At 37.2% G+C, this 26,609-nt stretch overlaps 1 protein-coding gene across 1 annotated transcript in view; it reads right to left on the reverse strand.

The window, feature by feature from the left end:
- Positions 1–26,609, reverse strand: part of tns1a (tensin 1a) — a 96,358-nt gene that overhangs the window by 32,012 nt on the left and 37,737 nt on the right. Inside the window, 14 exon segments of the mRNA XM_028463327.1 lie at positions 1,905–2,033; positions 2,638–2,703; positions 3,781–3,910; positions 4,000–4,075; positions 4,155–4,215; positions 4,292–4,404; positions 8,467–8,550; positions 9,037–9,101; positions 10,108–10,230; positions 10,328–10,378; positions 10,471–10,642; positions 11,526–11,575; positions 17,534–17,575; positions 18,599–18,637. Of these exon segments, the coding sequence (XP_028319128.1) occupies positions 1,905–2,033; positions 2,638–2,703; positions 3,781–3,910; positions 4,000–4,075; positions 4,155–4,215; positions 4,292–4,404; positions 8,467–8,550; positions 9,037–9,101; positions 10,108–10,230; positions 10,328–10,378; positions 10,471–10,642; positions 11,526–11,575; positions 17,534–17,575; positions 18,599–18,637 (1,201 nt within the window).

Here is a 26,609-nt window from a genome sequence, read left to right on the forward strand (position 1 = left end):
AATGGTAGAAAAAAAAACATGAAATATTTTGTAAATGACCACCTAATTTAGTTGTAGATATCTCATACCTTTAAATACAAAAATTCAATTAAAATTCACAATATTCGCAGTCATTTTTAAAATCGTCCACAAATTATTCCACAAAATTTCCTCTAATTCCCCAAAATCAGGGATAATTTAAGTGAAGTTCCTGCAGGGACTGATGTACTCTCATACTTTTTCATTCATATATCATTTTCCCAATGTGTGTGTGTGTGTGCAGCAGCACCACACACACACAACTCTAAGCTTCCTAATCCCACAGACTGTTTTAAGACGCCCATCTTTCACCGAGTCGTCTCTAGTGGATTTCCAAGGTCAGCAGGCGTCAGGAAGAGTTAGACAAACCTCACATCTAGTCAGACATCAACACCTGAGGAAGAGACACTCGTTTAACACCCAGACGGATAAACAAGTCTGGATTCTGTCTCTCACACACACACACACACACACACACACACACACCCCATGAGTGAATAATGTCCACATGCAGGAGCTGCAGATTCTCTAAATCTTTAGTTTTTCCGTTATCAAAGTGAAATATTAAGATATTCATCCCATGTTTGTATACATAGATCACTTTTATCACAGCGGGGCCCATGAAAATATTATTTAACAATCATGAAAGCATTTAGAATAATGACCAATCTACAATCTCCAGCAATTGTGTTTGCTGGAGATTTTTCTCGTCATTTTTGTGTATTTCTGATCTTATTTTGTTTATCTTTATAGTAGTTTTGTGTGTTTTTGGGAGTAATTCTTTGAGATATTTTCATGTTTCTACTTGTCTTTAGTGTATTTTCTGATTAATATAGGTTGTTGGTAGTAATTTTGTCAATTTTTGTTGTCGCTTTGTTATCTTTATAGTAGTTAGTATTGTCTATTTGTTGTCTTTTTGTGCATTTTTCTGTATAATATATATTTTCTGGAGTCATTTTGTGTATTTATGTGTAATTCTGGTGTAGTTTTGTTTATTTTTTTTTAGTTTTGAGGTATTTTTCTGTATAATATAAGTTTTTGGGAGTAATTTTGAGTATTTCTGTTGTCGTTTTGTTGATTTTTTATAGCAGTTTGTGTGTTTTTGGGGGGTAATTCTTTGTGTTTTTTTTGTCTATTTATTGTCTTTTTGTGTATTTTTCTGTATAATATATATTTTCTGGAGTCATTTTGTGTATTTCTAGTGTAGTTTTGTTTACCTTTATAGTAGTTTTTTGTGACTTTTTCTTGTCTTTTTGTACACAACATGTATCTGAGTAACGGAGGTAATATAAGAATGCTAAGCTAATTTAGATTTTTGAGAGACAAAAATTCCCAGTTACAATATTAGAATTCATAAAGATTAAAAACGGGTTTTAATATTTGCTATAAAATGACACGATAAGTACAATAACTAACCCAGGGCTGGAATGACGTGGGTTTGTGAAAGTGGGAACTGGCGGTGTGTCAGGTTGCACCCACCTCGGGTGGGGTGGGGGTGGGGGTGGTGGGGGGGGGGACGACTGACGCCCCCTATTTCTGCAGCTGCTATTTAAAGTTCTAATTGACAGGAGGAAAATGAGGATACAGGGCGTCATGGCTCAGAAAAGACAAACATATGTTCATCAAAGCTTTAAAACAGCTGTGTCAGAAAAATGCCTTTTATTTTTAACTTTGCTAACATTAAATATATGTTGCTGATAACTAAAAAAAAAAAAAAAAACACAGGAAAAACTGCAACAGAATGAAAAATGCACAATTTGCGTGCCTTAACTCAGTGGTCCCCAAACACTGGGTCGTGGACCGATACCAGTTCATGGATGACTCAGTACTGGAATGGAGAAAAAAAAAAAAGGCAAAACATTTTTTACAGAACCGCTAGCTCATACCGTGCTCGCCGCCGTTTGTTGTCCCCTCAGAAGGGGGGCTGAAGTTCTCATAGGAGTCCCAGCGGATCAGATTGTCCTGGGTGTTGTAGTCCACAGACACACTCGGCCCATTCTCCAAATGACCCAATCCTGCAGATCATCAGTAACGCATTAAACGATGATAGGTTGGTCTAGCATAGATTGCACTTTATTAATCCCAAAAAAAGAGAAATTCCCTTGATACAGCAGCAAAAAAACAAATACACAATTTAATTTATCTAAAGCAAAAAGTACAGTCCACAAAACGACATTACCAATATACAAAACATGTGTATAAAAATACAAAACATTTCAACAATATACAATAAACCTATGAATAAGGTACGAGATATGGACATTTTCCAGCAGTCGGTATAGACACAAAATTCAAATTCATCATAATTGGATAAATATTATTATTGCACAATATTTCCTATGGCTAAAAATGATAACTGTGTAAGAAATGTGTTTGTTTGGAGTCATTTATATTAACTTTTATCCCACAAATACTTGTAGTATTCTTATATGTTACAAGTGTGCATTTAATGTGCTTTTCAAGTCATGTGTTGCTCCTAAATCACCTCTAAATCATTCCTGCTAATAATGCTCCATATAATAAATAGTCTTTGAGGTCATTTGGCTTGAGTAATCCTTTAACGGCCACATTTCATTAAAACTCACACAAATACAGCAAAAAATAAAATAAAAACATCACCTTTGATTTTTTCAGGTCCATATGAGAAAACAAACTCCACCTTCCCATACTCTGGGAACCTGTCATCTGTACAGAAACATAAAGGAAAACATTTATTACGCTGGACCAACACTACACATTTGGATCTTTAGTTTAACAATATTATTAACATTATTAACTACAGATACGTATTTGTGTTAAAATGGTAAAAAAAAAATAGGACTGGCTCACCTTTTTTCTTTACTTAAAAAGTGTGTGGTGAATAACACGTGTTGTTCCCATGATGACAAAACAATGTGTCCACCAACGAAATGGTTTTATTAATATCTTTTAGTGTGTGTTTTATTTATTTTTTCCAATTTTGTCAAAGTTTGAAACATCTGCGTTGCCAGATTTTTGCTAATGATCCTAAAAACATTCCTCAGACACGTTAAACTCTGCAGTTCTGTTATTTTTTTTTTTTTTAAATATTCATACAATCAAGTCTTTTTTCCATAAAGATTAAAAAATGGGTTGTTTTCTAAATGTAACAGCATAGAAAGTACAGATCTTTATGTCCAAATGTAAGAAATAAAAGTGAAATGAATAAAAGTTGACTGAAAAAAATCAAATTTCACATATTTAATTACATTTTTCAAATGAATTATTTGACGACAATGCACTTTGTTTCTTGTACAGAGAAACTGGGAGCCTACCCTTACTTTGAAAAACTATTGCACTATTGCTGTTTTTTTTCCATTTATTTTATTTTGAAACTTTTTATGTATCTAAATCCTGCGTATGTTCTGTATCTCTACATGAAACCCGTTGAATTATGTGCTTTGTAAGTACACGAGTATCTGTACAGAAATGAAGAATTTGTAAAAATATGCTCATGTAAATTATACAAACATAGATAAAAATTAAGTCAAACATCTCTAAGTAAAAAAAAAAAGTTTAAAGTTTATTGATAAAAACAAAAAAAAATTGTTTAAATTTTACGGGCTAAAAATATTTTAAATACTAAAATGCTAAATATTGTGTATTTAAATGCGTAAATAAACATCCTTCACCAGCAGAAGACCCTGTCTACTGTGAAACAGGACGAAGCTAGTTTTTCCTTTAAATTATGAAATAAAAAAACACTTTTACACGCACATTCTTACACAGTTTGTATCTCTTTACCTTTAAACGTCTCATCGAGCTCATTTTTCCCAAAGACAACGCCGAGGTCGTGGATGGCACACGTGTGGAACTGGACCCTGAACACCACATCTCTGGTCTGGCTCCTGAACCTCTTGTGGTAACACTTGAGCTGTGACATACAGGAAACATAGCTTGCAACAAATGAATGTGAAAAAAGAAGAAAAAAAAAAGACAAAGGTGTTTGCATTGAAGTCTTACCAGGATGTCGCCCTTCAGAAGCAGCCCTGGTTCTATTGTGATGCAAATACTGGTGTTGCTGTCACCCATCACATTGCTAAATTATAAAAAGTAAACACAATATACTGAAATCTCCTTTTAGACACAGTTTAGAACTTGAGAAAAAGTTTCCGTACTATATTCCTGATGTATAAACAGGTTGCATCGCCTGGTAGATCTTCAAGAAGGGGCGGCAACCTGAGGAGGGGAAACAAACAAGGAAATTAGAGCGAAACAGGACGCCTGTATTTTTCTGGCAGAGGCCGACCCTCACCGCCTTTGGATTCAAAGTTAGGTATGCCGTGCATGATGACGTGGTGCAGGAACAGAGGTTTGTTGTTTATCTTGATATGTCCGGAAAGAAGGCCGTTGAAGTAGCGCACGTACCTGCAGGGAAACACATTCAAAGGGGAAGTATTATGAAAAAAAATCACTTTCTAATGGTTTTGCTAGTGATATACATCCCGTTAGCCTCATTCAGAGGGACAAAGTTGAAAAAGTTCTGTTTCTTCCCTCCCTTATTATTCCACATTTTGGAAAATGTCAGCTCCAAACGAGCCAGTTGGATTTTTCCCCCCCTTATGACGTCACAACGCGGAAACTCCTCCTCCTCCTGACAATCCTAGCTCTTCCTACCCTTTAAGAATATAAGCTCCTCCCTCTCAAACTACCTCATAGATAAAACAAACATAGCGACGGCAGGTTGATATTACAGTTAATATCTTTATGTCCAGTATTGATAATCCAGTATATAGATGAACCGAAGAGCGCTCACAACAGTTTCACTTTTAGTAGCCGTTATACCATCTCGTATCACCTTTATGGGATGATCTGATGTGTTTGTGACCCAATGCGACGCAGCGGTCGGACAAATTAATGGACTATTGTCTTAAATGGACTATTTCTGTGGTCGGAGTAGGAGAAGGACGACTGTTAACAATTTATTGCTGCTGTGATAAATACACACAGGCTGAAGCAGTGCATGTATTTAGGCCCAAAAAACAGCCTGTTTTTAAGAGTGCTCTGAAAGTGACTTTTCAGAGGCTAAAACTCGAGAAAACAGGCGAGTTTGGGAAAATAAACCTCAAATACTATGTTGTTGGGGTTCTTAGAACAAATAGACGTGTGAAAAATAGCAAAATACTGGACCTTTAAGGCACACGTAGCTTAAGAATCAAGAACAAGCAACAGAGCTTTTTTTCCCCGATCGACTCAGTCCAACACCGTCTCCTGAGTAAGAGTTGACTGATGATGCTAATGCTGATGATGATGAAGGTGCGAACCATGACCTTGACCGTAGGGGTTGCGACGAGCATGGCTCCTACTTTGCTCTGCTGTCAGTGTCCAGATGGTCTTAATTCAATGAATTAAATTACAGTGCTGGGGTGACCACACTGAGGCTTGTAATCACGCATATCTATAGAAGTGGTATTTATTAGAGGTGTAAGAAAAAAAATAATTTGGCGATATATGATATTACACCGAAAAAATGTCCAAATTAATTTTTGTAATATTTTTCTTAACAAAAAAAGTCACTATTTTCATAAAACAGAATCCGAATCTGTTGTAGAAGCAAAAGTTAAACTTTTTTTTTTTGAAAAATGTAATTATTAGTAGTATTTTGATAAACATAACACATGTTTTTGATATTTGAACTTGAATTACAGTTAGTTACCATTTACTTGCTCTCACAACTAAACAAAAAAATTAAATAAATTGAATTTCATAGCTTTTTGTACTTATTAAAGTGAAATTTGTAACAATTGATATTGTAATTTATTGCATTAATTAGTATCGAGATATATTGCATCGTGACATGCACCCCTAATTTTATATTATTTATATATTTATATTTTTTAAATTGCTTTATTTTGACACAGTTTCTAGTTCTTTAGACGTTAAAAAGCTTGTAAAACAGAGCAATCAGGACGTTAGTGGGTTTGTAGCCGGATCAGCAGCGTGTTGTAAACTGCATTTAATGACACTAAAACGCCCTTAATCCAATCTTTCACACGCTTTCCTCGAGCTCATCTTCCCTTCTCCGGATGTTAATGTCACACATTCCTGACCATAGTACTGGCAGACTCCAGGGGTGGAGATAATTATATCCCGAGCAGGAAATAGCAGCGAGCGGGGCAGAGGGCAAGCCTATAGACCTGTTCAAGAATGGCGAGCTGCCTAATTCACCAGCTGAAATGAAGTGGTGTTAAGTCCCCTGGTGTTTCCTGTGCTCGTCGGTTTATTCCCTGTAACTGTTCCTCAGGACTGGGATGGTGGGGAAGGGAAGCGGTGCGGGGTCAGGCCTCTAACTGTCTAGTAATGCAGAGAGCGTTCATAATGTGGGAGTGGCAGATTTATGGCTGCTTTCAAATAATAAATTGCTTAAATACCTATGAACATTCTCGCCTGGTTAAACATGCTGTGTTGTGATGCTCTCTGCTAGTTTGCTCTTCTTTTAAAATAAAATCGACCAAGATAGAGGAAAATGTATGGCTGCGTCCGAATCATCCCTCCTATCTCCTTTCCCATCCGTGATGTCATCCACGGGGTTTAGGAAAGGTGTTAAGAGACTTTCTAAAGGAGTTAAGGAAAGGCGACTCGGTAAATCCGACAGCGGCAAAGGTTAGTGATGTCTGCTGTGGTGAAAAAACTACAAATTTCTTAAAATGGACTACAAAATGCACATTTATAACACTATAATCTCAAAAATCACAAGGTTTGATTGTAAATCAAAGGAAAAGAGGCTACCAGGCTCCCGAGGAACAAAAGTGAAACTAAAAGAACGTCACGTTGAGAATGGTTGCTCACACTCACCTTCCACTCACTAATCAATATTAATCCAAAATGAGTATGATTTTATTAAATTGTTACATTTATGCAAGATATAGGCCTACATAACGTTGAAGGAAAACACAAAAAGCATTCCTAGGTAATGAATTATGTTGAATAAAACATAATGTGGCAAAAAATGTCTCTGATCATTTTTTATGTCAGTTTTAATCTGATAATATGGCTTACATATAATAAGATATGGGTTTTAGATTATTTAAAGTTGTTCAATTGCATTGGTTACTAGTTTCCGTGAACACTCGGGTGTGCGAGTCCCTTTAAATGTTGTCGCCGTAATGAATTATGGTCAGCATTATGTGATCTCCTTTAGTAAAGGAAGCATCAGTGTTTCCTAGGCTAAAGGAGGTATTGATGGAAGCATTGAGCCTCCTTTCCTTAGCTTTTAGAGAATTGGAATGCTCCTTAAACACTTCCGGCGGTAAGGAATAGTGGATAGGAAAGGAGATAGGAGGGACTAATCAGACGCAGCCCTGATGTGTCTGAAGCAACAACAGGACCTGCAGCCGCTTCCCATGAGACCTCTGTGGAATCCCTAAAATGCTGAAGATAAAAGGGCTTCGTTCTTCAGGCACTATTATCCAAATTAAAACGAGTAACGATAAAGGAATGAGGATCGAGAAGCATTTCCTCATCAGAACAGTTTCTCAGACAGTTACCAACCAACACAACATACGTGGAGCATGATTTAAACCAGAAATGATGCTGATGCGTAAGCATACGGACACTATATTGTTATCCTTCTTCTCTTTCTTCTTCAGAGGAAATCATACTTCCCATGCACAAAATAAAGTCCTATTTTGCACAATGGTCCAGTCTCAGGTGCAAAAAAACAGCCATTTGAAAGTTCACAACAAATCAACCATTTGTGCTCCATATATTTTGTAAGTTTAATGTTTTTTCCCCATTAATTGGTTATCAAATATTGACTGTCATACTGACTCTGAGGGGTCACACTGAGGATTGTTCTAATTCCAAGAGATTATACTGATTCCGAGGGGTAACACTGAGGGTTATTTTGATTCCAATGGGTTGTACTGACTTCTATTTTCTTTAGAAAATGCAGTTTTTCTGGTTCTGATTATGTTTCATCTTAAGATATCTGTATCCTTTATTCTACTTATATTTCTATTCATATATACTGTAGCTTCTGATATTGTATTGCTTATTTATCTCCATTGCACTATTTTTGATTTATATATCTACCTATGTAAGAGCATTTTTTGTTTTGTATTTATTTGATTAGTCCCACGGTTATGATCTAGTTTCAATAAATAAAAAAAACAGTGAAAAAGCACAGTAGTAGTTGATATTTGATAAAACAACACTTAAGTCAGTTTCTCAGCTGAGAATCACCAGCAAACCCTTGACCTTGACTAACCCTATCCTTTAAACCAGGGAACTCGTGTCCTTAATCTGATCGTTTTCAATTGGAGGTTTTTCCAGCAGCAATTCAGTTTGTGTGCATTAAATAAATCCAAATAAGTCCACACATCCTTCGTCTTTAATCATGTTTTTCTGTATTAGAAAGATTTCTCATTTTGTTGAAGTTGTGAACATAAAAGTTTGATAATAAAAATAAAGAAAGACATGATCACTGACCTTGTCTGTGAAGGCTGGCCCACGGGAAGTGCTTTGTCCTCATAGAAGCGTCTCATTGCAAACCTGTCCAACGCCTGGTCAGCGCTGTTTGGCACAAAAACAAAGGAGTCGTGTTCATTTCTGTGAAAGCACACGTTCCCTTTGAAGATTACGCGCCTTCATCACTAAACACCTTTTTTGGACAACCTGCAGGTGTGAATATTTGCCGTAAAATTGGGTCCTGATCATTTCTTTGAGCCCTCTTGGCTGCTACTTACACGCTAACATCTGGTTGCGCTAAAGTAAGATTACGTTCTCTTTCAGGTCTAGAAAAATATGCTGGTAAGGACAAAGTGTTTTGCACTAATATTCACATCAGCCTTTCATTTTCAAGTCTAATCGAGTTCCATAGTGCAAAGCTTTTGATGAACAGTGGCTCTGCTGATCCTGAAGCTTTAGGAGGAGGAGATCAAAGTGTTGGAGATCACATTTTTCCCCCCAAATTGAAAATCTAAGATATCTGCTTTTGCTTTAAAGTCTGCTTCTTCCAAACAGCCTTAAAGTGCTTTTAGTATTCATGAGATTGGATACCTTGCAGATATGTTGCTGTAGTGCATGTATGCAGCAACAACAACGCCTGTCCGTCCACGGTTACCCTGTAACACATAAGACAAAGAATCACTAACAGAGGATTTAAATTCTTACTTAAAGAGTAACTAAACTCCAAAACCACTTTCCTTTTCTGCTGAATATAAATGTATTTTGATAGAAGTATTTTGATTTGTCATATTTAGTTGTAAAATGTCAAAGCGACTGACTTCTATGGGTTGAAACCCGGCGATTACAAATTATTTTTGCTATTGGCTGAGAACAAGATCATGTGATGTTTCAGGACCATCTTGTGTCACAAACAAGCACCGTTAGCCCCGCCCCTTTTATAAAAACTAGCATCTGTTAGCTCTACAATCTGAGGTGAGTAGGTTTGATAGAGAGGTATGTTGAGTAATGAGTAGCTAGCTAGCATAGCATAGAACAGGGCTATGTAAGTTGAGGTCCGCGGGGCCAAAGTTAGCCAGCAAGCAATAAGCTTTGGCCCGCTGCCCACATTTAAAAGTGCTTTTTTTATTTTTTGATATTTTTTCAAATACAAAAATTAATGTAATACAGTACAGTGATTTATAAGAAAAAAAAACCTAAAGCTCATGTCCAATTACATTATTTTTCTTGAATTTTAAAGGATTGTTCAAGGCAGGGAAAATAGTGTTTTGATCGTGTAGGCGGAGTATGTTGTGTCCCGTTTTGTAAAATTTATATTGCGCTAAATGTATTCGAAGATATTTAGATGTTTCATAATTTCATGTCATGAAACACAATAAAGAAAAGTGTTTTTAAATTTTAAACTACTTAAAGTGTATATTTCTGGCCCTCCACCGCAATTAATATTTGGTCCTTTCCTGAAAAGAATTTATAGTGAATTTATAGTATAGACTGGGCGTGTCTTAACTGCTCCAGGAGCCCCACCCATAATCAAGGTGTTTTTTGAATTTCCCTCCTCGTGGCAGGTCAGGAGAAAACAGGGGCTTAGTCACTCTTTAAATAACTTAAAATAGATTTTTCACGCATTAACTTCTAAAAAAAAAAAACATAACATTTCCTCCTCACCTTGTTGTGGAGCACCACCACGTTGCGTGGATCTCCGTTGAGCCACGTGTCGATGGCCTTACACATGCTGCAGATCTTGTCCAGCGCTGGTGCGTGATGATCTGGCCAGCCGAACTCCAGAACCTGAGGGTCATCGTTCAGGATGAAACTCAAGAGGGTTCTCAAGACTTTAACACGTTATTCCACCACCCCCTCTCCGTGTTAAAAGAACAAAACATACCTTGTTGTTGAGCTTTGATATGTCACCCCTCTTTTCACTTAAGTTGAACATCTGTCAAGAGCAAGAACGGAAATACAAAAATATGTAATCCATCACCAATATCATGGATATTGAGGATATCTATCTAAGATGATGTTAATCACCAAATAGTGTTCGCCGTGTTTGGACTGCAGCATCGTAGCCACCTCTTTGAGGTGGGTGGTGTAGCTGCGCTCTTCAGCTCCGGCGGGGAAGGACACAGAGATGATCCTCTCTGTGATGTAGACCAGGTCCACCTCGTAGCTTTCCTCCATTGCCTGAACCACACTTTGACTCCTGAGCAAAGATGAAAAATGAACGTGATGCTTTACAAACATGACATACATGTCAACAACTTGGTTTCTGTTCGTGTTAGAATAGCATTAAACCCAAAGATTTTGGCTGGAATTTAAAAAAAAAAATGCCTTGATTATGGGCGGGGCTTCTGAAGAAGTTAAGATTGAACAATCTATGCTAACCATGAATTCAATACTCACTATACCTCTCCGCAATTATCTCAATCCAACCTATTCGCCACAAGTTGCACAAGTGCAAATTTTTCTAAAAAGGGGCGGGGCAAAAAGGGGTGGATCATGATGTAAGAAGTCACCAAAAACATCACAAACCTCCATTCTCAGCCAATGGCAAAATTTGATTATAGTAGCGGGTTTCAACCCTCAGAGGACAGTCACTCTTATATTTTTACAACAAAATAGTCCAAATTAAAATATATTTGCACTGAAATATTATTTCATACACAAATCCATTTGTTTTCAGCAGGAAAAAAAATGGTTTTGGGATTTAGTTACTACTTAACAGCGAACCAGTTGTTTATATGATTTAAAATGTGCACAATCCACATGACATCTGTCAAGACCTTTAAAAATAAAATAGTCACAACACTTGTTCTCAACAAGTCAAAATGAAAAGTTGTGCATTGTTTTAACAGAGGTGTGTTGACTTCTCTCAACAACACGCGCTTAATCAAACATTAACAAATTCCTTTGGCACGCTTTATTGTTTTTTTTGGAGAACACTTCTCTGTGCACTTGTTTGGACCTTTTAAAATCATATAAAAGAACATTTTTGGCAAAAAAAATGTTAGCATGTACGGAGGCATTATTAAATGCTCCACAAAAGGACTAAGAAAACCCTTTAAAACTAAGAAGTTACTCTTTACCTGGACTGTTTTCGCCGTATCTCCACACTCTTGCAGGACCTTGTCGATCCCTGGCACACGCACACACACACAAATGACTCATGAGCAAATTACAAAATACAATTTGACAATTGATTCGGAATACTTAAGATAACACAAGCAAAATACAAGATATTCAGACAATACGTGGAAAATAACGTTTCTGAGATGAAAACGATGGAAAAACAATATATTGAAACAAAACCACTCAAAGAGCGCAAACTTCCATCAAGCAACCAATAATCTCCTTTGTCCTTCCTCAAAACAGTAAGAGAAACAGAAATTATGAGTAGAGCATGTAATGTGCAAAGTGACCAGCAGGAGGTGCTGTAAAACTAGCTCAAAGAGCAGAACACAAGGATTTATTGATATTTATAGGGATCATCGTCAAAATCTATCCCATTTTGAATATTTCCTGGAAATTTCATCAAAATGTATGCGCTAGTTTTTGAGTTAAACTGTTCACAGACAAACAAATCAAAAAAGGAATTTGTATATTGATCCAGATCATCTCAAAAATCTAATCGGTTTACCCATATCCTAATTCTGATATTTCATTATAATGCGTCAAATAGTTTTTGAGTTAGGCTGTTCACAGACATAATTAATAAAATATTGCTGGGAAAAGCATAATCACCTTGGCAGAGGTAAAAAAAAAAGGTTGTAAAAAGTAGTTTTCTACTCAAGAACACACTATCTGTTCTGAGACCAGGATGCACATAAACCAAGACAAGAATTCTTCACAAATTTGTTCAAATAAATTCTTACAAAATATAAATCATTTTCTATATTTAAAAGCCATTTTAAGTGTCATAGGCTCAGGTGTTTGTCGGGTGAATAAGGCCTAAAGTACGTGCTCTGACTAGAAATCAGATGGACTAAAGTGTGAGGCTTTGCGGATGTCGGACACAACAGGCACTGGAAGAGATTTCCAAGGAGGCAGAACAATCAGTGGGCTAGCGCTAAATGTTTGAAGTCACATTAACACATTCATTATTCAGGAACAGTAACAAGTGCGGCTCTTATTATCACACTAGTTGAAGATTAGCAAATCAGTGCTGGTTTCAACTGGCCTAGACAAAAAATCAAGAGTCTGGCTTGTCAGATAACGAGACAGGACCAAGACCAAGACCTTCTAGATGTGGTCTCTAGTACTACAACACCATAAGTAATTCCCCTGCACAGTTTCGTGATTAAGTCCTGTATGCAGTTATTTACAGAGATGCTAGCAACAACAGACTCCAGCATGTCACTTCATTTACGTGATTATTATTTCTTCTGCAACGCTGTCATCCTGAGAGTGCTCCGTGTCACTGGTCAAGCAGTTAAACTGTGACACTGATGGAAAGGAAGCAGTCGTTAAACACAGCTCTTCATATTCTGGCTTGGAGCCTTCGTCGCAGATGACGTTGATCGCACCCGTCCCCGAAGAAGCAAAAATAAGAAGCAAGTGGTGTGACAGGAACCAGATGCTCGGCTAAACCACGGACAACCCTGTTTGGTTTTGTTCACTAAATGTGTGTTAATCTGTGAACAACAAAGGGTCCGACAGTGAGCAGAGGTGTGATCTGTGGGTGTGTCCCACCTTGTTTAATAAGTATCCAGAGCTCCACCTCCAGGACGAACGAAGATGAGCAAAATACCTCTGAAAAGAGCTCCCGAGTGGCATGCTGAGGTAATTTGGATCACCTCCTCTCAGCCGTCTGCACTATGATGAACCTACAAATGGCGGAGCTGCTAAAAATCATGTATGGATGAAAAGCTCCAGTTTAAAATTTTGTGGCGATGATGCCATACACAGTCAGCAGTGGGGAAATAAACCACAGCGCATCTTTCCTTTTCCGTCCTTCCCAACTGTCTTCTGGCGGCTCTCTCTCATTCTCTCACTGTCTCCCACCCACTTTGTGTACTCTACCACCACTCCTCCCTCTGTCTCATTATCTCTCATTAGTTTTGGACTTCCCCCAGTTTCTCTTCCCTCAACTCCCTTTTTTCTTCTTGTCCTGCGCGGGCGAAGACTATGACCAAGTACTCAAGTACATTCATGTTTTCACAGTCATCTTAATTTCTATATATATGAATATATTCACATATATATGTATGAACACAAACTGGGGGAAAAAGTTGCACAGGTTCCCAAACTGGGGTACTTGAACACCTTTGTCAGTTCATTTTTGAACATTATAGATTTCTTTTTACATGCACAATATCCATCAATAATAATTTAAAATACAACAAAAGGTGAAGCTAAACGAGCAAAACATCAGAAATAAATAAATAAATAAATAAAAAAGGCCCAAATTAATGTTGGACGAGACACAGGAAAGAGTTTAGACGAGCCTGCAAACACAAATACTGTAAATAATTTATAAGATGAGCTCAGGGGTACATTGAGAAACACTGCATTAAAGCATCCTTACAAGAAACACATCAAGTGCCGCTAAAGGATAATTGGGAATATTGGTTTCAACGAGAGTGTCAATGTTTAAAAGCAATAATTCAAAAATATTTGCAACAAATGAATCACTGCAAGGATCATCTAGAATTATGGTACTAGTACATACTCATTGGAAGTCAGCACTAAACCATAAAAGTTAAGTGAATTCATGTTTATAATCCCTATTAAGTCACTGTACGGCAACTCCTTTGAGCATAGATTTCATATTGGTGATATCAACCACAGTTAAGCTCTACTTGTACCGTATTTTTCGGACTATAAGGCGCACTTTAAATCTTTTAATTTTCTCAAAAATCGACAGTGCGCCTTATAATCAGGTGTGCCTTATGTATGAAATGAATATGTCAAAATGTTTTAGTACAACTTTAGTAAACTATGAAGCTGCACTGCTTGATGGATTTTTGGCGCTTCAGGGCTACCGTAGTCAGACGCCTCGCGGAGTGATACGTACCAGTACTGAGCGAGTGTATTGTTCTGTATTTTATGTGTTAAACCTGAACAATGTTGAGAATTAATGTTAATGAGTTGCATAAAGTTTGACTTATCTGACTATTTTGTTTCGCTTAACGCGTCTTAATAATAATAATAACAAACCGATGCGCCTTATAGTCCAGTGCGCCTTATGTATGAAAACAGACCAAGTCAGACCCATTCATTGATAGTGCACATTATAATCCGGTGCGCCTTATAGTCCGAAAAATACGGTACTTAATTTACTCACTTTTGGTTTACTAAGTGTCACTATTACTACTATTACTACTTTTTGCTTTACTAGAACTATTGGTAAGCATTATATGCTCATGAGGGGGCAGGAAAAAGCTAAATCTTGCTTCCCTTAATTGGTTTTCTGAAAATATTTCAACCAATCAGGGTGCTGGATTTGGTTATAATACCTTAATTCAGTACTACAAGTGAATTTTGTGGCTTTACAAGTACCACTAGTAGACTAAAACCCATCTACTAGTGCAATATTTTGAGTTTATTACGTGTAAACATACATTTAAGCATGAGTAGACAATTTTGGGTTACTAGTAGTAATAGTATAATAGAAAATATTTTCTCTTATTTCTGAATGCAAACCCCCCCCTTTGTCCGACTACAACATTTTGCTTAGAAAACAATTTAAAAACAACTATAGAGCATAATGATGGAATGAACTCGTGATAAAACACATTTTTAAAAATCTCATTTGGTAAATAAGTGGAAATGAACAGTATTTATTGCAGTGGTTCTCAACCTTTTTTGGATCATGATGGCCCCCTTTTGATATCGAGAACTTCTGGCGATCATGTTTGAGCTCAGATAAATATATTTTTTTTCTTCTGCATTTTAGCTGAACTGCTTTTATTTTTCACAAAGTAAAAGTATAGAAATACAGTTGTTTCAGATTGTGTGTTGTTTTAATGAAAAAAAAGAATAAATAATTCAAAAAATTTCAAAAATCTATTAATTTTTCAGAAATTTCAGGCGACTCCACATGGGGTCCCGACCCCAAGATTGAAAAACCCTGATTTAATGGCTCCTGAATAGATTTATTTCTATAGTTTTTATCATTTCCGGTCATATCACGCCTGAGGTGGAACTAACACTGACTCTTTATTTGCTCATTTTCCACTTTCTCTCTCTTTCAAGTACCTCCTGTAGTGCCATTGCACATCCCCAGGGGCACACGTACCCCCAATTGAGAAACACTAATACAATAGTAGCTTATCACCACTAAGTGTGTAGTGAAGGAATAATCCCTTAATTATGTAAAGCGAATTTGAGTGTCCAAAAAAGCGCTATAGAAAATTGATGTATTACTATTATTAATCTACACAAAACAAAACTATTGAGTCCCATAAAATAAAAATACAGCAATAGATCAGAGCTTCTTTCATTTGCTGAGTAACTGTTGAAAAACCTTTAATCTGCTAATATATACACAGTCTGGAGACTTTTCTGGCTTGTATAACTTGTTTTCTTTTTTGTTTATAACCCTAGCCATGAACTCCTGGTCTGTCATTTGTGTGGAAAGCTGCTTTCTACCCACACCCTCCATGGTTCTGCTGTGGCAAAGCAGACCTCGGATCTTGCCGGGCCTTGGCACCGACCCTTGGCACAGGTGGGACATGTTTGCAGGGAACTGGCAGCCGAGGATGTCACTGCGGCTTTCCGGATTTCGCTGGCACACACTAAATTTTTGTGTAAACTGTGACAGCAGCAGAGTTCAGCTCAGGCTATGTTGATCCTTTAGAACCTGCTGCTGCAACAAGTGGAGGTGCTCTGTTCAGGATGGAAACATGACTAATTTGTGAACACACACTGTAAGTGAGGTTGAGAAGGCACTGATAAATATATCTGAACTAAATCAAAACCTCAAATTGGGAATACATTTCTTATTAATAATAATAAACAAGGCGGGACATCCCACGTTTTGTTGTTTTGTGTGTTACAGCCATGAAGCCGGTGACAACAAGGACATGGAAACAACAAATTTCACCCAAAATAAACCTTTGGTTGAGAACGGTAGAAGCAAACTATAGATGATGAAAAACTAGAGTGAAATGTACTCTGAAAATAGACTAAGTAGACTTCACTATTACATGATTTCATCAAAAGATGTTTGACAAAAAGGCACTTACACTTATGACTTACAAAATGACATTTTGTTTGTTAATTATTGCAATAAACGTTAAAAAAAGGAAATAATCAAAGAGAAAAAGTCATTATCCATTTCAACATCATCTGAAACATGTTAGTTAGAGCAGTGGTTCTTAAAGTTCCTCTTTCTCTTACGTTTGAACCCAAGTACCCCCTTATGTCCGACTACTACATTTTGCTCAGAATAATATGAAAAAATAATTATAGATCATAATGAAGGAATGAATAAGTGATAACACACATTATAAATAATCTCATTTTGTAAATAAGAAGAATGAAACAGTATTTAGTGCCTATCAAATTCATTCCCATCATCATTTTGTGTGTTTTTTGTGTCATTTTTTATATCAGTGTGTGTGTATTTTGGTGTCATTTTGTATGTTTCTCATTTTTTTGTGTGTGTATTTTTCTCTCTTAGTGTGTGCGTTTTTGGTGTAAATTTTGTGTATTTTGTCATTGTTTGTCTGTTCTTTTTATTTTTCAGTATATTTTTCTCCTTTTTTGTGTGTTTTTCTCGTTGTTTTGTGAGTTGCTGGTAATATTTAGTATGATTATCATGAGTTAGAGGATGTTATCTGTCTTAAAGTGTTTAGATACAGCTTTAAAACCTTTATTCTGATGTGTAATAATCTCCTGTAGCTTATCTAAAAGTCTCCAAATACGTGGAGCACTGCACTCGTTTACAAAGTGAGGCTGGCCTCTGATTGGCTGTACATTCTGCGTCATTTACACCAATTACGAGTCCCTTCGATGTATGTGAATGGAAATCAGCATCCGGTTTATTGTTATTCCAACGCCTTGTTGCAATAACAATAACATCATGTGTGTATGAGTAGCCTTTAAAGCATGTCTTCTTAGCCTTATGACTAGTAGAAGAGGAGTGACTTACCGGTGTATCTACATGCTTTAATGGCAGCTGAGGAGTGGGAGGCTGGAGAGAGAAGTCAGACAGAGTCAGTGGGTTAGTCATTGTTTCTTTCACACTTAGGAAGAAACAACACGGTGAGAAATAAAGATGGGATGAGAGGAATGCACGCATGTCCCTCAGCCTAAACCATGGTGCTCACAAACTAAGAGAATGGGCTATGAAGCTCTGCACAAGTCAGATGATGGTCAGATTCAGGTTTAATCTGGTGGACTTTCCACATTTAGGGCCTCCGATTTCCCTGGGATTACAGAAAATCATGGAATTTGCTTCCTGGAATGGAAATGGCAATATTATTACTCCTTATGGGGAGTAGAAATGTCAAAAATTCGGGCCAAATCTCACTACAAAATCTCAGGAAACAAATATTTGCAGAATGACAACCTTTGTCTTCTTAAATTGTAATAGCATTATGGTAAGAACTTATCCTAAACTTTGCTATTTGGTCATAAATAACGCATTTCCAAGATGTTTTTCCCCATCAAACAAGTGGCAGGATGTTTCGTGGACATGTCAAATCTTGCAGTACATATTTGCACAATCTCAATTAACCATATTAAGCGAGTTTGGCATTATTTTGGGAAGTTTTTATAGCCAGCAGTGACATCTAATGATCTAAAGCCAATAAAACGGAAACAAAACAGAAAAATCGGAGGCTGAGCTTGTGATTATACATTCCATGAATTATATCAACAGATTGTTAGTATGAAAAATGCCTTTCTTTCAATAAAAAAAAAAAAAAAAAAATGTGTGGATTGACGACATTAACTTGGTTTGTATCACATGTTCCAGTAAGTGTTTGAATAACGTCTGAGAAGAAGAAGAGGAAGAAGAACAACAACAACTCTTTAAGTTTAAGTGTTTGGTCGAGAGTCGATAGGAGCCATGTAAACAAATCCAGGCCAGTGTTTACCAAGGTGCAGGGGTTATTTAGAAAAATCTGTTCCCAAAGTAAATAAGGAAACGTCGTCACTGTTGCTGAAAAAGTCCCAAATTTGGTCAAATCAGAGAAGAAACTGATATACTCACCAGATCATAATTCGTATTAGTTTGACATGATGTTGTGACCTGGAATCAGAAAGGAAAAGAAGAATGTCAGTCATTTAAAAAAAAAAAAAAAGGTCAAATTTGCTTCATGAATGTTAACGAACGTCGTTGAAAACGCGACGGGATTAACTGCTCTTATTTTTGTCCAAACAAGGAGGGAGAGATGTTGATGTTTCCTTCTGAAAGCCTGAGTGTATGCCAAAATACCTTGTACAGAACAGAAATAACCACTGGCTAAAAAAAAGGGGGCCTCTGACGTTTTCCTCTGTGTGGAAAACATCCTTTTCATGCTTTTTGCCAACATGAAACATTACCAAACATAAAAAGTACATCCACCAAATATCTTTTATCATTAGATTCTTTACCGTATTCTTCTTTATGGTATACATTGATGACAATTTAATCTCTTTTGAAATGTAAAGTCGATTTTTTAATATGTCAAACATGTTAATATTACACAATTCTATTGCGCAGGATTCAGTGTTTATCATCCAATATCAGGTTGATTAATGGTAATTAAAAAAAAAGAAAAAACCCCAGCCTAAACTCTAATGTTTAGTATTTTAGTCTTACTGTAACAAATATTTATGTTATTTAGCTGACTAAAACTAGACTAAAATACTCCTGATGAATACATTGAGTTGCATTTTAGTCACAAGACTTTGACCAAAACTGAATTAAAAAAAATGTGCTGCCAAAGTCAACACTGTTAAGATTAAATAACGTGTTATTGTGATATTAGCCACTTGGCCTGGCATTAAGCTTGTTTGTGAGGCTTTTATTTAATTCAATCCTAAATTTCCCACATGCTAACATGCTAATAGTCATCGTTGGGTGATCTAAACCATCCCGAACTCACCGAGTTTCTGAAACTGACCAGAAAATAATTCTACATAATTTTTTTCATGCATGCCAACACTATTTCCTCATATTTTTCATGCTGATTGCCACAAACTGTTTTCGTGCTTTGTGGCACAAATTTTATTCGAATTTGTGTGACGCTGCCGGGAACGATTTAATAAAGATGTAACTGCTCGAAATAACCTCCAATCGAAACACGTGAAATCCTGTTGGCTTGCACAAAAAACACATGTCACATTTCCTTGTGATTGATTAAAGGGTCTAACATATAAAAGGATAAGAAATAAAACTGTCTGAATTCATTTTAATAATGTTCACTAGCAGTTAGCTATCCAATAGCAGGCTGCTAGTTTGTTACCGAGCTAGCATTAGTAACTAGAGATGGGGTTCTCAACTGGTTTCACGCTGGGACCCACATTTTCATTAAAAACGTCATTAAATTGGACCTTTTTTATTTTTTTTATTTTTTTTTTCCAGAATTCAACCAACCAAATTTAGTTGTTGGAAACACACACACACACACACACGTTTTAAAAAAAATATTTTCATGTGCAGCATGCCTGTCAAAAGAAAAGTTTATTTCAAAATAAAAGACAAGTCCAGCATGAGAGGCATCAAGCATTTATTTATTTTTGACCACCCAGTACAGGTCCGCAACCCACTTTTGGGTCCCGACCCACCATTTGAGACTCGCTGAACGAGAGTAACTGGAGTAGGAGGGCCAATGAGGAAAACCTGTCTCATGTAGCGGGACGCTAAGTCTGTGAATATATTTAGCATGTTTTTATTTTGTTGCTATTTTAATCACATAATGTGCGTAGGTGCCTCTTCACAACTGTACTCTACAACTACAAAGTCACCAACAAGTACCTAACACCAGGTTTTTCTTGTGGCGAGATGGCTTACACCCTGATTAAACGTCCTCAGATTAGAGTGGTATTTATTTCCTGATGTTGTGTCCCTAAATAGCTGTTAGGGCACAGGAAAATTCAGATCTCAAAGCTCCTTATCCTCTGCACACTGTGCACAGACACACTTGCTGACAGGAAGTACACATTCTAACTGGTCATATGACGCATAGGCATACATACATGTGGGAAATTTAGCCACACATATACTGTAAATATGCGTGCACTGCGTGGTATTTACAAGGCCTGAGATGAGTGTGTGCTATCAGCAGACAACAGATGTGAGCGGGAAGGAAGCCGCCATAATGAGTTTGCTCTGGGAAAACAAAAGACTCATTGACTTCGTAATGCTATCATCAAACTGATCAGACGACAGACGTCGGATAACATCGCATCGAAGAGAATCATATACTGTACTCAACTTTGACCTACGCCTATCATGATTGCCAAATACTAGAAGTGTTTCAAGACATTTCAATAGTGGACATTTTAATGTAAGTATTGTGAAGTATTGCTCGCTGAGGGTTTCCACTGGATACGCCTCTGCTGCGCCACGGCACCAATACGGTTTTTCCCCGGTAATCCCCACCGGTTGTGTTTTGAGTGTGCCACAGTGCACTCCGGTTGGACGACTGTGACGTCACGAGACAGAGGAGTTCTCACAATATTTATGTAATCACGTGAGAACGCAGTTAAATGTATGTGTTATAAACGCAACAATAAACAAAAAAAAAATCAGAAGGTTGGACTCTGGATTTGTCATAGCCACATTTTTTATCAACAGCCAACAGAGAAGAGATAAAACTGCACCAGTAAAGCATGAACTCAATCAAAGTTGTTGCAGTTTCCAGTGCAGTTACAGTACGAGAGGAATCAATACAGTGGATGTGATTCAGTTTTTACACATTATGACGTTTTGGTGATGTAGTTACTTGAAATATAATCTGAATTTGAAAAGTAACCCGATATTTTATTGCGGAATACGTGCTTAATTTCCTGTTTAGCTTCATTTGCTCTGTGCTGATTGATGCGTCGTGCTCCGGTGTCCGCCAGAAATAGAAGCCCTGCGTATAACTGGCGCGAGGGCACCGGACCGCTGCATCTGGGAAGGAGCAGACACACACCGCAGCGGACCTAGTAGAAATTAACACAAGTGGAAACCTATCAGCTTCGGTGACGCGGCGGAGACGTAACGCAGCGGAGCCGCATCAAGTGGAAATTGGGGGTTAGTCGTGCGGGATCTCCCGAGATTTCAGTACATCGTTTTGACTTCTGAAGCATCAAACTCATACTTCCATACAGTATATCTAATTAATTAGAGGTGTCCCAATTGATATCTCAGCCTTGATACCAATATCCGATACAATAACAGCACAAATCATACATACTTTTATGACTTATTATGTAGTGTGGAATGTTAGCAAAGGCTTGATCAAGAGATATTACTCAAACAAAAAACAATAGTTAGCAACGGTACATATAAGACAAACTGCAACATATTATTAATCAGTGGGTTACGTACATTTTAGACTTAAACATAACAATATTATACATTTGAATACAATTAAAAATAGATAAATTACAAGTCCCTGAAAATGAACCTTAATAAATCCAATAAAAGGACTGCTTATATCAGAGGTTTTAGATGCAGGCAAATATTAATTTGATACTCGTTTTTTTCTTTCTAATATCGGATATCGATCCGATATCAATATCGGAGCAGGACATTATAATGAATCCCTATTAAGCTAATATAAATTGGGGGCTTGTCCGGGATCCTATTATTCCCTATTAAGCCTTTTTTTTATTGTTTTGCAACATTTAGAAGGAAAGAAATTGCTTAAAATGATGGAAAGGCATAATATTAGAAACAAGTACTCGAAAAACAAAAAAAAAAAAATTAACGGAATACTGGCGCCACTAGTGTTTGATATAACTTTTGTCCAGTTTTGATTATAAAATCAGCAGTGTATGGTTGTCAATGAGTGTCAGTGGTTTCTTTATTACAATGCCAACAAAAAATCTGCCTGAAAATGTAATGAAATGTTTCTGCATGAATCAAAACCATCAGCACAATTTCAGCCATATATGGTCAGTGCATGAGGAGGATTATTGCAGGCGTGACATGATGTTGCCAGTTTAGATGGTTAAAGCCAGGCCCACATCGCGCCAGGCTAACTCCTGTTATTCATTTTTGAATACCATTCGTTTAACTCCATTGATTGATCTGCCTCTGTTGGTTTAGGGCAGGGATGGGCAACTCTATCACAGTGGGGACCACAAAAATATAGTTGTATCTGTCCCGAGGGCCACGTTATCAACGTTCATGTCATCGTTCAGATTTAGTCTTTTTTCTCTTTGTGGTTTAGATTTTTTTGTCTGTTTTTTGTCATTTTATGTGTTATTGGAGTCAATATGTGTTTTCTTTTTTGTGCCTTTTTAGGGTCACTTTCTGTATTTGTGTTTTTGTTTTTCCTGTATCTTCCTGTCATTTTGTGCAATATTCTTGACACTGTGTATGTCTTTGAAGCTATTTTTTTTTTGTGTTTTTTGTGGTCGTTTTGTTTGCTTAAGTGGTTGTTGTGTCTGTCTTTGTTGTCATTTTGTGTCTTCTTAAATTTTTTTGGTGTGTTTTTGTGTACTTGTACTGTCAATTTGTGTGTTTTGGGAGTTAGTTCGAGTGTATTATGTTGGGCTTTATCTTCGTTGGAACTTCTTATAATACAATTGAGGCTGAGGGCCACATTTGCCCCACGGGCCGCCAGTTGCCTAAGTCTGGGTTAGGCTCTCAGCTATTCCACTTCCTCCAAGAACTGTGCTTGCATTGCAATTTAAATGTGTTTTCATAATGCTTGTTCTGCCATGAAATGATTCGAAAATATTTGAAGAAAAAGTTGATTTTGTCCTGGTTCCACGCGCAATAAAACAAAAAATGTCAGCCTCCTGTTTCGGTCTCACCCAACTCACCACAAAGAAACCAACATCCAGTCAACTAGAGGTTTTAGTCTCTTAAAACAGGGGGATTTAATCTCATTTAGTCACGAGGGGCGTCTGGGAAGCCACTGAACTAGAACAAGGAGTCAAGCGAGCTACCGGGGGGGGACCCTCTGCAATCCTAAGCCACATAAAAGGCCTCATTAGGGGCAGACAGAGGTGAGTCAAGTCTGCTTGATGTTGAATTCCAAAGGTCAATTGTTTCAGGTGATATTTGACATATTGGAGCAATCGTTCACTTCCTTGATCAGCTTCCTATATTTGATCTGAGATCAATGAGCGCTTCAATGACTAGGGCCTGGGAGTTAAAAGGATACTTTAGCTTCACTGCCCCAGTCCAAGTTTAAAATAACTCAATCCAATTTTCGAAACTGGATGAGTAACGAGAAACACAGTGTTAATGCCATCTATAACTGAAAGAAGAAAGAGCCGATTAAGTGCGATTTAGGTTGACGTATGCATAAGACTTTATTGAGTCAAAAATATCTAGATTCATGTTGTACCATTTTGAGAACAAATATCGAGCTATGAGTTTTGGTCGATATTTGTCGAAACAACATGGCGTCTGCCAGCTGTTTCTATTGAAGTCCATTCATTGCCACATAGATGGACACAATCAGGGTTTGCACCAGTTTAAGTAAACATGTGAAACACTTCGGAAGCTTTTAATTAAAGCAACAGTTTACATGTTGCTTTAAATCTTGGAAATAACACAAAGACAAAGACAAGAATGAAATCACAAGAACATGACAAATAAAAACAGGTCCAGAAGCACCCGGGTAAACCACAACACACAGGAGGTCGTTAACAATAAAATTCCTGCCCTGTAATTTCAACCTTTTCAAAATACCAATGAGCTAAGCTTTGTTCAACAACGGCGCCAACCGACACTATTTATTGTTATTTTTTGGGTTTGAGGAGTTAGAGATCTTTAGAAAGTGGACATGTGAGAGGCCAGAGATCACAGAGAAGGCAAATCATTGATCTGGTTAAAGCCTCGGTGAGTGGTGAACCGGCTCTGGCTTGGTCCCAACCAACCAAAGAATATATTAAACAAGGAAATGATGAATATCAGATGTGAAATTGTGGTTCTCGTTGGACACAGGTTGAAAACCTCCAATCATGACAGCCTTCATAGTTTCAGGCAAGGACACCACAAATGGTTATTGTTACATAAGTCGACCAGTCTTTCCATAATAGGAGCCTGATCCTGTTTGGCCAAGATTTAAAACCAAATCTAAATTGATTTGAAGCATCTCAGGTTTTCTCTGGTGGTTAAAACTGAATCGCGTGCTTGTCGTGGCTGGGATTCAACGTTGAAAACATGTTTTCATCTCAGTTGGATTGAGTCAATGTTGAACAGTGAGGATAATTCTGTGTTAGCTGATCTCTTCTTGTTTGATTAGCATTGGCTGCACATGTAGGTGCAGATGCCCCCCAAAATTAATACAAATAATATAATAATCTTTATTACTCACCTGCACTCACCTTTTCCGAACTCTAACCCAATCCTGAGAGGAGGCTCTTCTGATCGGAGTTGTTTTTTTTTTTTTTGTTTTTTTAGAGTTTTTAGAGTTTTTAGCCTTGGTTTGGTCTCTTTAAAGTGGCTACATGCTAAATGCTAACCTTTCTGCTCCCCATTATTTTTTATAACTTCCTTAACTTTTGAGCTGCTGCAGCAGAAATACATGCTTGAAATTTAATGCATAATGCACATGGGCAACTGGGGTCTCGGGGGCCACATGCGGCCCTCAGTCTAACTTTGTATGCCCCCCAAAGTAAACGCAAAAAAAAACACACAAAATTACAAAAAATCACACACATAAAATACACCAAAAAACAACAGAAATGCAACAATATACAAAATGACACAACGAAAATATACAGAACTACAAAAATACACACAATGATAGAAAATATATGAAGCCACAACAAAAACACACAATACGATCAATATAAATCAATTAACAACAAAACAGCATAAAAACAACAACAAAAACACACCAAATGAGTGAAACTGGGTTGCTCGATAACAATAAAAAATAATAATAATCACGATTATTCTAGCCATAATTTTTTAGCCATATCACAATTATTTGTTTTGTGCAAAACAATGTAAAATATATTCTATAAACATGAATAAAATCCTTCAAACCCTAAAATCAAGTATGTTCACTTTTGCACAAAACAAACCAGTTCTTGCATGTGATGTGTCTTAGCTCTAAGAATTCATAATCAAACCAAAAGTGTTCCCATACAAGAGAATTTAGTGAACAGGTTTGTCTGATAAATACAATCTACAATCAAACAGCCATAAAAAAGAAGAACAAGAACAAGAGCACTCTAGGTTATGAATGAAAAGCACAGTCTCGATAAACTCTACAAAAACCTTTTTAAGCAGATCAGGAGCTTTCTTAAGCTGGGAAACAAAATACACGGGAAAAAAAAAGTGTTAGTGGGAATGGGATGTAGTCCAACTATTTCATTCCTGCAGTCCAATAAACTGCATTCCTCTTTGTTGTTTTGGATCTTTGGTGACAGACAGGACATACAAGCTTCATGACCTTTCGACCGCTTATGTTTAACTGTCATCCTCATGTTAGCTCAAAGTCAGACGCCAGCGTTAGCCTAAAGCCTCTCTCCAGGAAAAAAAAAAACAGAAGCTCAAAAGTGAAAAAGGCAGTAGTGAAAAGACAGAAAAGAGAAGCTGATCAGACTTGATTTGATGCTATGTTAACATGGATGCAGGTTATGCTGAGGAAGATATAACAAGTGGTCCCCTGCTGTGCTAAGCAGTTGCTCCTGGTGCCACAAATCACCCCTCGGCAGGTCATAAAAAGCTGTTGGGTCTCAAACCTGGTCCTTTTCTCAGAGGAATAAAATTCACGTGCAGGTAAATGTCCACAAAAAGCCAGTGAAAACCCCTTTGTAGCTCAATTCGCAACCAAAAATCATGCTGTTGTATCTGTAAATGTTCTTATATTGTATATTAGAAGCCTGGCAAATGAGTTTTTTCATCCTAGTGTGAGCACAAAGGACATAAAATCAACATCAAGAATTAAACGCTCCGTTACTGAATGCATCAAAAATACTGTAGCTGCTCTTACCGGAACCTTGTTGCCACCTTTCCCTTTCCACGCTCGCCTTGTGTCTCCCTTTCCCTGCCCTCAGACACCCCTCTCACAGGGAAAGGGAGTACCAAATACAGACACTTTCCCCACCTCTGCCCC

This window comes from Gouania willdenowi, chromosome 2, assembly GCF_900634775.1.
Source record: "Gouania willdenowi chromosome 2, fGouWil2.1, whole genome shotgun sequence".
Classification (NCBI taxonomy): Eukaryota; Metazoa; Chordata; class Actinopteri; order Blenniiformes; family Gobiesocidae; genus Gouania; species Gouania willdenowi.